The sequence below is a fragment of the Gymnoscopelus braueri genome, assembly GCF_963280865.1.
Source record: "Gymnoscopelus braueri genome assembly, chromosome: 11".
NCBI lineage: Eukaryota > Metazoa > Chordata > Actinopteri > Myctophiformes > Myctophidae > Gymnoscopelus > Gymnoscopelus braueri.
In genome coordinates this window covers 32,027,320-32,042,326 of record NC_137613.1, presented here as the reverse complement: position 1 = coordinate 32,042,326, position 15,007 = coordinate 32,027,320, and the positions used below count along the sequence as shown (strand labels likewise).

At 41.2% G+C, this 15,007-nt stretch overlaps 1 protein-coding gene across 4 annotated transcripts in view; it reads right to left on the bottom strand.

Annotated features, from left to right (window-relative positions):
• Positions 1 to 15,007, bottom strand: part of fam49al (family with sequence similarity 49 member A, like) — a 40,270-nt gene that overhangs the window by 4,018 nt on the left and 21,245 nt on the right. For 2 of the 4 annotated variants that reach the window (XM_080442906.1, XM_080442907.1), the window contains 5 exons: positions 11,020 to 11,099; positions 6,514 to 6,635; positions 5,354 to 5,459; positions 2,413 to 2,549; positions 1,582 to 1,659 (listed from right to left, as the gene is read on the bottom strand). In XM_080442906.1, the coding sequence (XP_080299032.1) occupies positions 1,582 to 1,659; positions 2,413 to 2,549; positions 5,354 to 5,459; positions 6,514 to 6,635; positions 11,020 to 11,092 (516 nt within the window). In that variant the 5' untranslated portion in view covers positions 11,093 to 11,099. Of the gene's footprint in view, positions 1 to 1,581; positions 1,660 to 2,412; positions 2,550 to 5,353; positions 5,460 to 6,513; positions 6,636 to 11,019; positions 11,100 to 12,298; positions 14,092 to 15,007 lie in introns of those variants that run through there. The other 2 variants (XM_080442908.1, XM_080442909.1) reach the window with 2 other exon arrangements.

Genomic DNA, 15,007 nt, shown 5'->3' with positions numbered 1-15,007 from the left:
AAAAATGTGACAGATTTGTCTTGATCACATGACTATAGAGATAATGTGTACCGATTTGCGTGATGTTTGGACAAAATCTGTAGGAGTAATATTTGCAAAAATCGTCCACCTGGAGGCCGATGTGAAAAATTTGGGGCAGAGGTTCTACTCTGGCCTCCAGGGAGTGTGCACGTGTACACGCCGATTGATCCAACAGTGTCGAAGATTAGCTGTACACGGACGGACGGACAGGGGTGAAAACATAGTGTCGAGACTGTTTTCGCCCCTGTCCGTCCAGCCGATCGGCCACGCCTTCGGCCTGGCGGAGACAATTAAAACATTCTACAGTGTAGATCGGAATCGCAGAGATAAAATAAATAAATACAATTCATAAGTTAATCTATGCAGCTGTTCAATTCTGGGTGATAGTTTGTCTTCTGCTGTGTTGTATACATTAACACATCCATTTCAGTGTCTTTTATTGGCCATATACATTGCGCTTAAAGCTGAAATCCAGGGCTTATTTTAATGAATAAAGTTTTATTTGAACCAATCTGAATATTAGAGTATGTTAATACAATACAACTAATACATCTGCAGTGGTTGTTTGATACTTTTCCATTGATAAATGTCCACTTTAGTGTTGGGTAGGACACCTACTGGTTTTATGTCTATAAAGTAGTTTGAAGCAGACTGTGCACTGGCTGCACCGTCAATAACCTATCTGTGCCGGGAGAGGGATACAATGTACATAAAAGTGATAGCTTGTGGCTTTAAAGAAGCATATAATCTGTGATATGCTGCATCCAACTTTCGGTTTGCTCTCGAAAACTTGTTGAACTGAGACAGACAGACAGACAGACAGACAGACAGACAGACAGACGTTATTATCCCTGGCCCCCCATTTCCTTTTTTAAGTTAACTTGAATTGATGAACTCCATATTTTTGAGTATGTATTTTCTTGTTCGTATGTTGTGTTATTGCCTGTGTAGATGATGTTGAATGTTTACATGGAACACAATGGAAAGAAGCCTTTGGCATTTGACTTTTGTATAGAACTGCTGTATATTTCAATTGTCAATAAGATATTCAATCACTCAATCAAAGACCAACCGACCGTGGCTTACACTAATGCAGCTGTGTTCACGGCAAAAAAAACATTAAGATATTATTAATTTGCGCTTAGTGATTGAAATTGACAGATTATTAGTGTTGAACGGTCTATTCTGTCAGGTGTGTACATGAACTTTGAAGAGCATGAGTACTTGGGCTGGAAGTGTACAAGTGCTAACAATACAAAATGATTACAGAGATATTCAACGACCTAAAGATCTGTTTTTTATTATTATTTGGATTTACTGCTATATTTGTATGCTGCCACAGCATATTGAATACACACAAAGCACTTTAGTGACTTTGAATCCAACCGCAATTAGGCTTAATGATTGACTTTTGACCTAGGCAATTGCACTTCAGCACCATAGCACTTTAGTTTGTAAATGTTTCTGGTTGTGATGTATTTTCTTTGTCTCTTTTTACATGCGTTTATAACATGAATGTTACTGCTGCCATGAACTTAAACATGGACTGACGAGGCCTACCTGCTGGTTGTTCAGCCTGTTCCTACTTATAGTCCTCCTGTAGTAGCTGAAGTCATTCTGAATGGCTGGGTTTGTCATCTAGAGAGAGAGGGAAGGTGATGGGGAAATGATTAATAAGAAGTTATCGTCACTGTCGGGCAGAAACCTTGTACCTGTAGTTCAACTTTGTACGTTTTTGCCAGTAAATTAATGCCTAAACTACAGTGTCGCACAACAACAGAAACAATAGCCGATCTACACGCCAAGCTTGTAGCTCTGCAATTTTTTATTTTATTCTTTTAGTTTTGTGTGAAAGCCACCAACCAGTAGTGTTACTGCAGCTATTGGATCGGTAAACAAACACGATCAAACAACACTAGTACTCAAAGGACCACTTTTCAACGTATCTTCATATAATTGGTCCTCACTAATGTCCATTATAAGATGGTACCATTTCTGTCTACTTGGTCTGTGTTTCAGAGGTAGGCTGCGGACAGTTCAGAAACCTGCCTACCTACCAATGGATGGCAACTAGCTTTTCTTTTACTCTATTGGTGCAAGAACAATAACTTCTATTATAGCATGGAAACCTTCTAGGAAGAGAAAGGCTGTAGTTTCTATTAGCTTGGAATCCCCATCGATGATGTCATTAGTAGTCAGGTTTATGAACTTTCCACAGCCCACCTCTAAGACACAAAGCGAGTTGACGGAAATTGTGCCAACTTATAATGAGCACTAGTGAGGACCAATTATATTGAACATAATGGTTGAAAATGGGTGATGTGCTCCTGTACGAGGCTTCTTGGTGTTATTCAAGCAACTCTTCTGATTCTCCTCCCTCTCCTTGCTCACCTTCAGTTCGTCGAAGCTGAGTGTGAAATGGAGGATCTCAGCGAACTGTTTGGCCAGTGCCTGCTCTCTCTCAAGGTGCTGCATGGGAGCGTATGGCGGGCTCGTCAGCGCCTCCAACAGGCTGCGCAGGGCATTCTCTGCATACACACAAACAAAGGCGTTAGCTTCCCACCCCCAAATCTTATGTACTCATACTGCAATGGACAAAGTTAATTTATCCCCTTAGAACTCTTGAGACTGTACAAATGCAGAGACTGTATAATCAATCTCTGAGAGTATGCAAATGGTACCAAATGGACCTGTAAGGGACCATTTGCATACTCTCAGAGTTTGATTATACACTCAGAAATTATGCTTATCAAGCAATATTTCACACATACTGTAAGATGGGACGTAATGTTTCTATAAGGCTGTAAGTCCACCAAAGCGTTATTTCCCAGCTGAAAACGCAAGGCGCTCGCCTAAAAACGCTTCCAAAAAAATATTTAAACTCCTTGGCAAGCATAATAAAAAGTCACACGTGAACACACAGCGCAGAATAGACACTCGGCGCCTCCTCGTGCTGCTGGTGTTTCCAGCATAGCGTAAATACGCAGCACTGACTCCCATTATAACCTTTCTGAAGCACGGAATGAGGACAATTTGTAGTTATATCACCTCCCTTTCCGAAAAAGAGTTCGGATTTCGGCAGAAGTATGTATTGTGCTTAAGACCTCAAAAGCAAAAGTCATATCACAGAACATAATTCGACACATGTACAGTAGTACCAGTCAACACCGTGTGTGATTCGGGAGCCCATGCTTTGACATGACCTGATGTAACAGTGACCATGCATGCCCTCTATTTCACACACATACTGTACATGTATGCTAAAAGATAACCCATTGAACCCTGACCGTATGGAGACTGTACAGTCAGTGTAGTAACGCCTCAGCACCAAAGTCTCCCGAGGACCCATCTCTTCCTTCGCATTAAAAATGCAACAGGGGCCTTCTATAAATACAGCACTGATGCGTTTCATCTAAAGGGCCCGGGCAGAAACCCCACTCTAGCAACTCTCCCTCCTGCTGTCACCCCTTCAGCAAGCATAGAGCTGTGAATACTAGACACCGACATGCTGATGTTCTTCCCACATGCAGAGCCATGACCGCTGCCTGGCAGCACCGTCACCGAGGCGGGCTGAATGTCGAAATACGCATAGTAGGGGTACAACAGGTAATCGAAGTAATCGATTTAATTCATTATAAAAAGTAATCGATTTTAATAGAATCATCGATTTCACAAATAGCAAATCAGCAACAACCTCAAAATGCATCGCGACACATTGTGAAATTGTAGATCGGTTATATTTGTATATTTTTGCATGACACCGTTGTACAAGGAAGTACAAAATAGTGGCTTAAGTGGCTAATCAGACTGCTTCTCAATTCTATTAATCAAAGGTGCAGCTCTAAATACGTGGCAATTTTCTTGACATGATGCTGATTGCCATTCCATCCAAGTCAATATAAATCAAGGCATTGAGATGTGTGCTCATTCTAGGGGGTGTGGTTCATTGTTTGGGAGAGCACCAGATCTGCCGGTGCATTGGGAAAAGATACAAGGATATGTTCTGTGTTTTTTTTTGGGGGGGGGGCTTCCAGTCATCAGAAGCACAGAAGTGTCATGTGATCAGATCCGTTTCTCTGGGCAGATAGGGAAGGAAGGGGGGTTTAGGGCGATGTCAACAAGAGGTAATAATGTTTAGAGTGCAGGCATGAATCATTGATGCATTACCATTAATTATTAGTTGGAGCTTGTTATTGCTGTGGTTGGGTGACCAGATGAGGTATAGTAGATGGAGGTATTATTACACTGTTTATCAATGTTTGGTCCGGGGACTCACCAGGGGTCCAAATGGACCCTTATGGGTCTGTAACTGAGTGTACAAATGGAACCTTTTCTTTAAAAAATATTTTATCTTTGGGACCCCAATCTAAGGTTATCAGTGTTAGTTTAACTCTGAGAGTGTACAAATGTATTCCATTTGTACACTCTCAGAGGTACAGACCTGTAAGGGTCCATTTGTACCCCCTGGAGGGACCCCGGACCCGATGTTGAGAAACGGTGTGTCATGTGCAGAGGCGGTGTCCACTGAACAGATTCCTCTGCCTGTATTCACTCTCTCTCTCTCTCCCTCCCTCTCTCTCGCCGCTTGACGACCATGTTCCACTGTTTCCGTAGCAACGGCTGCTTGCCTGCTAGGTCAGCCTGCTGCAGGGCTGGCTGAGATGAGAACTTGTGTGTGTGTGCGTGTGTGTGTGTGTGTGAGAGAGAGAGAGAGAGAGGTTGTGCGCATGCACATACAGAATGTAAGAGTATTTATGTATGCGGCAGAGTGTGGTGTATGTCAGGAAGGATGCGTGGTGTGTAGGTTATGAATGCTGCCTGAGTCGTTCTGTGTTTTAAGTAAAAACATCACCACATTGATCATTGTTATGGCACTCCATTGCCTTGTTACTGTACAGTATGTCTCCCCTCATCTCATCCTTGCTCTAGGCCCTTCAGTACGCCTCACTCTATATACACCTGTCATGTTCTTTGTCAATGGTTCCCAGTCCACTAGGTCCTCTGGGTCCGCTGGTACTCCTGGTTTTCCATCCAGCCAGCTATGCCATTGCATTCGCCTGCTGCCCCAGGCCTAACTAGTAGACCGAATGAGCGACAGGTGAAGGCAGTTAACCAAGTAAGCGCTATAAACTAAGTCGTACGACGAATAGCGATTATAGCCGATTGGCAGTTGTTTTCTCTTTTTTTAAGATTTTTTAATTTTGGGATTGTTTTTTTCATTCATTTTTGTTTTGAAACATTTTGCCCAGAATAGGGATGCCGGGTTGAAAGTGGTTAACTTCTGGGAGAGCAGGAACGCAAAAAGCAGGTAGAAGGTTTTGCCCATTCTCACCCAGTCGCAGGGAGAATTCATAGAAGCGCTTGAGCTTGGCCACCAGGGGGCACACTGCATTCCATGCTTTCTCCTGAAGAGCCAGGTCTCCTGGGTTCTGGATGGCCTACAGAGGGAAAAGACACAAACACAAACAAACGTTACTTTCCAAATATTACACACGTCCCCTTTCCTGTCTCCCTTCAAAGCAACATTTCACTTTGGTAATGGCTTTGGGATCAAGATAGAACGAAACCTGAATGTTGAAGGTGAGTCGGTGACCGCTCCTGAACTGTGTTGAAGATGCAAGCATCATGTGGAAAAGTTGAAGTGGTCTAGCCAAGTGAAATATCACTTTAAAGGTCATATTGTGCTGAGAGTATGAATCTGCTATTCACAAGACAAACTGTTAAAGGTCTCAGCCGTTGGTCCCGCATAATTTTGAAGTGTTACAAAAACACGGAATTTCAAACAAGAGAGACAATTTTTTACCGCTTCACCAGCAGACATAACCCAAGTGGTCACCACTTGCGTTACTGAGACACAACATCACTGGCGAGCACTAGTTTCTGTTTCAAATTAGCATGCATGATGCATGACTGGGGCGGAAGAATGGAATTGTTTTGGCCTTTAAAGCCTTCAAGATTAGGAGAGGCAATGAGAGATATCTGTTCTGTCAGTATTTGTTAGCAAGCCAGGTCAAAGACAGCAACAGGAGTTGTTCATACAAGGGTGACAGATGAACAAAATGGGCAACGGTGCATAGCCATCAAACCATGAGCAAACATTTGATCAACCACAGACGAAGCATGCCAGTGGTTTAACCACTTAAGCCCTATTTAAAGAATTGTTCACTTTACGTTTTGTCCGAAAATATCCGATCTACAGTGGTTAACGAAAGCTTTATGTCATTGCAATAACTGTGAAGCCACTATTGAACTGCAACATAAATAATTACTTATGCCATGAATATCATCATTGACACCCAATTCTAAATTGTTTTCCAGAAACCAATAGACACTCTCTGTCATTAAAAGCATGTCAGAATGTTTCTGGCAGTGCTGGCGGAACTAGCACGTGGGTGTCATTTTCCGCACTAAACAGCAATAGCCAACTGGCAGTGTATTGATGTTTAACACGTGTTATTGACTGGTTAATGTGCGCATGCAGCCTCCTCTCACTTCTCGTATCTCTTGGCCCGCCCCGTTATAGGACTGCAGCTCTGCTAGGATCCCATGAGCCTCTTCCAGCACGGCGCTGACCTGGTTCCATACGGCTGTCTCTGCCTCCGTGGGCTGGGCATCTGGAGAGGGAGAGAGAGAGACATACGAGAGAGCGGGGGAGAGGTACAGAGGGAGGAGAATAGGTAGAAGGAAGGAGAGAGAGACGAGAGGCACGAAGCAAACAAGTACAAGAGGTGGGGAGGTAGAGAGGGAAGGAAGAAAGTAGAGAGAGAGAGAGAGCGAAAGAGGGGGAGGGAGTGAGGAAACGAAGAGAGCGAGGCAGCGAGAATTGGAGGTGTGGACGAGGGGTCGAAAGATAGTGAGGAGGGGATGATAGAGAGACGAGAGAGATGGAGATGATGTTTGACGGCAGAGTAGAGATAAACCAGAGGGGGGAGAGAGAGAGAGAGAAAAAAAAAAGAGGGTAAAATGGAATGTACCAGGGGAAGGGGTGGGAAGAGAGAAAGGCGTTAGAGAGCAGAGGAGGCGCTGATGGGATGTCAAGTGATATAGCCCTTAAAAGACCAGATAAAAACCTGACATCAGTCACCAGTGTAACCACTTCCTTTAATCCCCTTTAAAAGGTATCACCACAATTCAAAGTAATCAAATGCGAGTTCACTTCGAGCTGTCTATGAGTTAACACAGCCATGCACATCTGAGGTCAGGATCTGGCCTGTGAACTGTAGATTAGATTTATAGATTAGTCGTTCTGATCGGAATACCAGAGATGGATATAAACCCAAGCCACAAGTCATGCTCTGTCACACACGTTGGGTTTGATTAAGGAGTAGCTGGCGCTTGTGTGGGATCTAGATGGACAATAATTCATTTGAACTTTCAGGGGATAAATTAGAACCGCATCATCACCAGACGTCTGGAACTGTTGTCCAACTAGTGACCTGTAAATGCCACAAAAAATCATTTGGCAAAGATTTATATGGGGTTGGAATGACACAAGACCCCTTCAGAGAGATGTAATGATCTTTACTTTTAGCTCTATCACGTTTATTATGTACAATTTCTTGTTAGACTTTTTTGGGGGTGTGGTTAGACTTTCAACCTGCCGTGCCTATTTTAGGCATGTCATGACAATGTCAAAAATTGTCACAAATGGTCAAATACTGAAAATGTTGTAAGGTGTAGATCGTAAATTTTTGCTATTTTGTTGTATGATGGAGTTTAAATAGCTTATGTGGTTGATGCTGAGATCAGCTAAGCCAACTGGGGAGGGCCTTCAGGCATACATACTGTACACATTGAACGCTATACACAAACTGTATGCACTCGATTTTGCTGCAGGGCATCTCCCAGTAACAGTTCTGTAATGCATTGTTTGCCTATGCAGTGTACTGTTGGCGCACAAGCCAGAACACGTGTATGTGTTGCATACACAAGGACTTTCTCTTCTTGAGTCATCTGTGCCTAATGTATGACTCAGGTACTGTATGTGACATCTGCTTAAAGCGTGTGTATGGGAATGCCTTCATGGTTGGGGGTGGTTCCAAAACCCCTCAGCAGACAGGGTCCCTCAAATATCCTCGGGCTTATAGCTTTTATTGTGTATTATGTGTAATTGTAATTATCTTGGTTCTTGTATGATCTATTCTAGATCACAAAGTAAAATCTTGTGTGGTAATTTAACTTGGTCTAAAAATTGACCCGTAAGGTCATGTGTTGAATTAATAAATGTATTCGATTAATTAAACAATTTTGTTGTGTAGGGGCCAGAATTCCAAGCTGCTCACCTGAGTGCTTTTGTGCACCCAAAGTGAAAGTGTAAATGCACAGTATACTATATATACACATACTGTACAGCTACCACCTCTGTTGCTGTTATAAACATCACAATGTTAACTGATGTGTAGCCAGGGCTCAAAATGCACTCAAAGTTCTGTTTTGTCCATCGACTAACAATGAAGCAAATATGGATTTGGTCCAGAGCATGATTTACGAATTAGTATGGGTAGGCGTATTTTTGAAGTATAGTTTTTCCCTGCAATACTGGCATCAATACCAGGTTTAGTTAGGCTCATGTCCAGAGATGCTTTTAAGTTTCTTGGTTTGCCAAATGATACTGCATTGTAGCCTGTGGCTGGAAGTCACTCGCCGTTTTGCTTATGATCATTAATTGCACTTAACAGAAAGGCACCAAGTTACGGCTCCTGACTCCAACTATTGATTATCGAAGCAAAATATTTTTTCCCCCCCAAAATCGACTATTTGCATTAGAATCGATTATTTTGTATAATCGATAAATTGGTTAGTTCGATTAACTGCTGCACCCCTATATGCTAACATTATGTTCTCCGTAGAACTTTATGATTAACTTTAGACCAGACTTCCAACTGTGTGACAGAGGTGACTATTGTCTCTGGGTTGAGTAGGACGGCTCACAGATGGCTTGGGGGAAGGGGAGTGTCTAGAGTTGTCACAGTCCAACCTAATCAATTCCAGGTCCTTTTTGAAGTTGAAGTGAATCACTGCTGTTATGGATGAAGGTGTGATTCAACCTTTAAGACAACCTCTCTTTCTTGCCATCAGTGAGCCTGCCCGCTCATTTTGTAACATACAATCAGTCAAAAAGTAAGAAAGCAGCTGTTAAGGGATGTTTGGGAGAGGAAGAATTATGGTGGAATAGATTAAGGCTAAAGTCCATTGACTGGGAGGATGAGAGGGTGGCGAATGGAGGTGGCCATGTTTACTTGGTTAGAGTGACACACACACACACACACACACACACACACACACACACACACACACACACACACACACACACACACACACACACACACACACACACACACACACACACACACTGATAGATCATTCTGGCTCACACAACAGGTTAGAACAGAGGGAAGATGCAGAGTTAGAGGGATAATGATGGAATTTTTGTATCATTATCCCCAAGCGATAGAAAGATCAAAAGGACTGGCATTCATTGTCATTTCTTTTGTATTTATGCAGAGTCCAAATTGAGGTCAGAGCATTATCTCATGAACATCTTTTTAACCTGAAGAGTCTAATTTAACCAGCACCAATGGGTAAACGTACACGCATAAAGGTACACTGAGTATCCTTATATTCCCCATGCCTTCTCTCCACCTCATACACCCAGGTAAAAATAAATAAATAATTGAAACCACTCAAATTATACCTTTATTATACATAAAGGTTAAAATCAAGATGTGCATAACTATGATGTCATTATGTTATTGATGTGTTCTTGGATACTTTTACCTATATCAAAATGTGTTGTACTTATGTAGACTTAGAGTACACTTATAGCATATCAATGACCGTCACTCTATATACAGTATTGCTGTATACTGAATGTAATGAAGCACCAAGGATACATTGTAAGTATACCCTCAGAGGGTCACATGTCTAGATACCGTACTGTATATACATATAATATCTACATATTTGTTTTAGACATTTGGACGCACATACACATGCTAAAGACCTGAGGCGATTCTTTAAAAAAATCTAAATCCTAACAGTTTTTTGAAAAAAAATCTAAAAAATTCAAATTCACGATTTTTCAAAAATAGCAGATCTACAAGCTCGTATGAGCTTGTATATCTGCTAGATTGTTTATAAGAGAAATAAAACCGTTGATCAGAGCATTACTATATATATTATTGTTTTTTTCTTTTCTTTTCCATTTTGCCGCCCACCGTGCACAGCTGACTATACTTGAATAGATGGCTTTAAAGTTTAAAAGCCTTTTATTGTTCTGTTTAAAGTTTAAACAGAAGCTGAGTGGCGTTTGAATACCAGTCCCTTTAGCAGAAATCAAAACAAAAGATTAAGGAGCGTGTGAGGGAGGGAACAGGGGCCAATGGGTGCATTGAAATGATGACACACTGGTAAACATAGAGTGACTGCAGGGTTCGATTTGAAAAAATGAAAAAAGAAACGGGGAGACATTTTCTTAATCACTTAAGCCCTGTATACCTCTTTGTATGACAAATAACGAAAATTACTGATCTACAGTAGTAGCTCACAATTTCAATTCAATGTCACAACATGTCACATTTAGATGTGTTGCTATTTTTGCTATAGGCCTGTATAAATCTTAAAGAAAAGAAAAATGTTGTGACATGTTGACACATTTGGACAGATTTTGAAACATTTGCCCAGATTAGGGATGCCAGGGTTAATGTGGCGTGTTTGATTAAATTGTTACATTGTTGTGTTAAGATGAAACGTCTACATTTCCCAAAAGGAAATGCAAGTACTGTATTAAATATAGTCTGACCAGAAGCAGGTATAAAACAGCGATACAAATGTATGATCATAGAGGGGGATATCAAAAGCAGAGGATGGATTTCACCCCATTCCCCCACCAAATCGAACCCTGCGTGACGGAATGAACACGGACAAAAAAAAGCAAAGGAAACACGGAGAAAAGGGAGAACTAAAAGAAAAGGAAAAAAAAAAAGCGGATGGTCTCACGTTCAAAGTCAAGGAAAACTATTTGGCCATGCTCAAGTTCGGCGCAAGCCAGGACTTTCAGGAGATTTCCCATGAGCCCCCTGGAACAGAAAGAGGGGAGAAGTCTGTGGGTGATGAGGGATTTGTGGGGTGTTTGGGGGATGTGTGGTGTGTGTGTGTTTGTGTGTGTGATGTGCGAGGAGTGGAGTGTAGGGAGTTGGCTATAACAGGTTGTCGTTGGAATGGTATACGATGGAGTCATGATGATGGGTGAAGGTGGGATGGCAACGGGTGCTCAAGACATGTCTGTAATCCCACTCTTGGTTTTGATACGCCGGGGTTTTAACCCATTCAATCCGGGAAACGCGTCTGTGTCATTTTAGATTTGAGCTATAACCTTTATTTTATACTTTGGCTATTCAAGAATAGGCACTCGGTGCAGCGCTATGAGCTTCTGCTATTTTTTTAAAAGCTTGAAATCTTTGAATATATATATTTTTAAAGCGAACATTTGTAACTCAAATCTTTGCTTCTGGAGGTCCCTGGAACAAAAATATTTTACAAATGTTCGCTTTAAAAATGTATATATTCAAAGTTTTTCAAAAATAGCCAAAGAAATCTAAAATGACACAGACGGATGCGTTCCCGGATTGAATGGGTTAAGAGAAGAAGCTGCCCCCTGGAAGTTTATCATTTGAAAATGTGACTCAAAGTTCAAATGTCACATAGAACCTAGTCAGGCGATTTGTAGATCACCGCCTACCGATACATCTGGTGGTGACATCTAAATTCAATGTAATGGCTAGAACAGTGGAGAGCTAACAACAGCCACTTACAAACGTATGCCTACCACTTTGAAAACAAATCATGTCACTATTCAGATATATGAAGGACCTCCCTAAAGACTTTGCATTAGTTCTGCAGTGCAGTTATTTTTTTTTATGTATTTCCACACAGTTTTAGCAACTGCACTGAATTTAGACGGCACCAGACATATCGGTAGGTGGAGACATCCTATCATCTGCCTTTCGCGAGACTACAGAGAACCAAATGGCTCAGATGGAACATGGCACCCCTCGACGTCCAGGAGTGGGAATAGAGAGCGTCTGATAATGACAAACCACATCCACAACGTCACTCCCTCACACCATCAAAACCTTGCCGACCCCACGTCCAAACATACCCTCCACAACCCCACAACTACACAACCAGCGCCCCTGGTTCACGCACTTAACGCACACACACACACATTTCAATTGCATACACACAAACACTAACACACATCCCAGTGCTCACTTACTTTCAAAGTCCAGGAAAAAATGTGGACAATTCTCTAAATCCTTGCCTAGGACCTTAATGAGGTTCCCCATGTCTGGCAACCTGGACGGAAGGAAACAACAAAATACATACAGTACACAGAACCTGGCAATCCAAAGAGATCGGCACATATTTTGCAATATTGTATTGTTCCTTTTGTTAATATTTTAGCCTACATCTAGTTTTAATGCACTGGATATACAGTACATGAGTGTGTATACAGTATATATGCATCTGAAATAAAATTATCTTTTGCATTAAAGCTCTTGTGGAGTGGCGCTGTAGGGGCTTGAAAAGGGGCTGTATGTATCTGTGAGTTCGGGGATAATCTTGCAAACCGCTGTACCAGTCGGTGCCAGATCTTTTGTGCATGCTGCAAGTATGCCAAGGATGTACTAAGTTTCAAATATACGTATGTTTTATTTTGAACTTTTTAAACTTTAATTGAACTCAATGTAGGTCAGATAGGGCTGAAACCTTGCTCAAATATGTAGATGACTGGCATCACAGTGAGAGATCCACATGGAAGCCACACTGCTGTTCTTAGATGTCTTAGTTTTAGTTTAGTTTTAGATGTTTAGTTATTCAACCTTTTTGCATGTTTCTCATTTCTCTTTCCGCATTTCTTCTTCCATCTTGGCATCTCGTCAGACATACCAATCACAAATGACTGACACTAACCACAGTTTGCATTGAAATCTAGAATGCATGCTGTATTTGATTAGAAAAGACTGTAAATCCAGCATTGAATCACTTAGCTCGCTCATTGGGAGCCGCTGTAGAGCTGAGCAGGGCTTTTAATCCGTTTACATTACTGTTGTAACTTAATAAAAGCCTGCAATATGGGAGGTACTCTTGCTTAATACCCTTCATGTACAGGAGTCTATAGAACCTTTATGAGAGAAGGCAAGCTCTCTGACGTCCATGCCCATGGGCAATAGAAAAGCACTGTAATAAAACAACTCGGATAATAGGCCTAAAGGGAAGTGGGACAAATCCATTAGGACAAGATTCCTTTATGAACATGTGTGTAGTACATACAGCTGATATCTTCTATGATGGAGTATAAATTAATCATTAGATGCAAGCACAACAATATTGTGCACCTCTACTAACAGTGGAAAAGATATCATACAAGTAAAGTTTTTGCTTATTTTTCAGGTTGAAACATGGTTCTTTGGTTTCAGGGGAGAAAATGTTTGGATAGAGATGTGGATTAGAGTCCTTAAAAAGCTGTGTTTATTGGGCAAAGTTTAGTGAAATATCTTACAAATGTACTACAATCTGCTAACATAGTATAACTGCCAGATAATATACAGTACACGTTTAGACTGATATCATTATATTGTATTATAATTGTATTATTGCTTGATTTGTTTATATATCTGGTGATTATTTCATTATCTATTACCAACTCACAATGTCATAACATTTATCACAAAATCAATGAAAATGCAATTACAACAGCTCTATTACAATTTCAACCAATTTAAAGATAGATTTCATTGCCCCCTGACCAAATATAATCTGTCACTTGTTACATCCTAATTTGTTACAAGGTCTAAATCTGCTTTCAGATGCAAAAACCCACTTCTCATGTTCTCTGCAATGTTAGTCTCACTGTTATCAGTAAGATACGAAGGCCTTGTTTAGTCTCAGTTTCCACCTGCTATGATCAGAGAGGGAACCTGCCTTTTAAGGCAGGTTCTGCCTTAAGAGAAGCAACTACCAAGTTTCACTTCCGCTTTCATATCCTTTTACATCTCTGTGCCACTGCCACGCCACGAGTAATGTATGCCTAGCATTAGCATGTTTACGAGATGCCACCGTCCTGCAAAAAGCACAGGCCTTTTCACTGATGCTCAGCAGTAATTGGTGTTGCAATGCAGCACTGAGGAGCAGATAGAGATGGGAGATGGGGAGGAAGTTAGAATTACCACCCGCGATGTAGCTGAGAAGACAGTACGGCTTATTGTATTCTAGGTAGATGTTCGTTCTGTGTTGTCTATAATATATATATATACCGGTGTATATATATAAGAGTTTTATCTTACCAAGTTAAATCAATAGTGTTTGGAGAAAGAGAGATGGAGAGAGCTGCCTGCTGGCCTGCTGAGTCACAACTATACAGTGGTGGACAAAGTACTCAACTCCAGTAGTCAAAGTATAAATACTCTTGGTCAAATATTACATATTATAATATAAGATTTCTTGCCCACCTTTGGAGTTACATCATGGCAAGGTAACTACACAACCCAAACCTCTACTAAAGAGTCCTAGCCCTCTTAAGTATTCAAAAGTACTAATTACAAAGTACCAAAAATATCAGTAATAGTGAAAATAGCCGATCTACAAGCTCACAAGTACAGATACTCAAAACGTTTTACTTACTCAAGTAAATGTACTTAGTTACTGTCCAAGGCTCCAGCTATAATTATTGTAAGATTATAACGATAGATAATGGCTCCAAAACGTGATGAAAATCACCCTGACTCCTCTTGACTTTAGACCACCTGGTCGACTAAGATACAGGCTGAACTTCCATGCTATGAATATATTAATTACATATTCACACTTGGAGCCTGACAAGGTCATTGCAAAGGTGAAGCCATGCTGAGATCCAAGATACCGTAGAAGTCTCGCTTGTAAGCTTCAAAGGTTTCTGATCACTGCCGAATCCAACAGGCTGAGT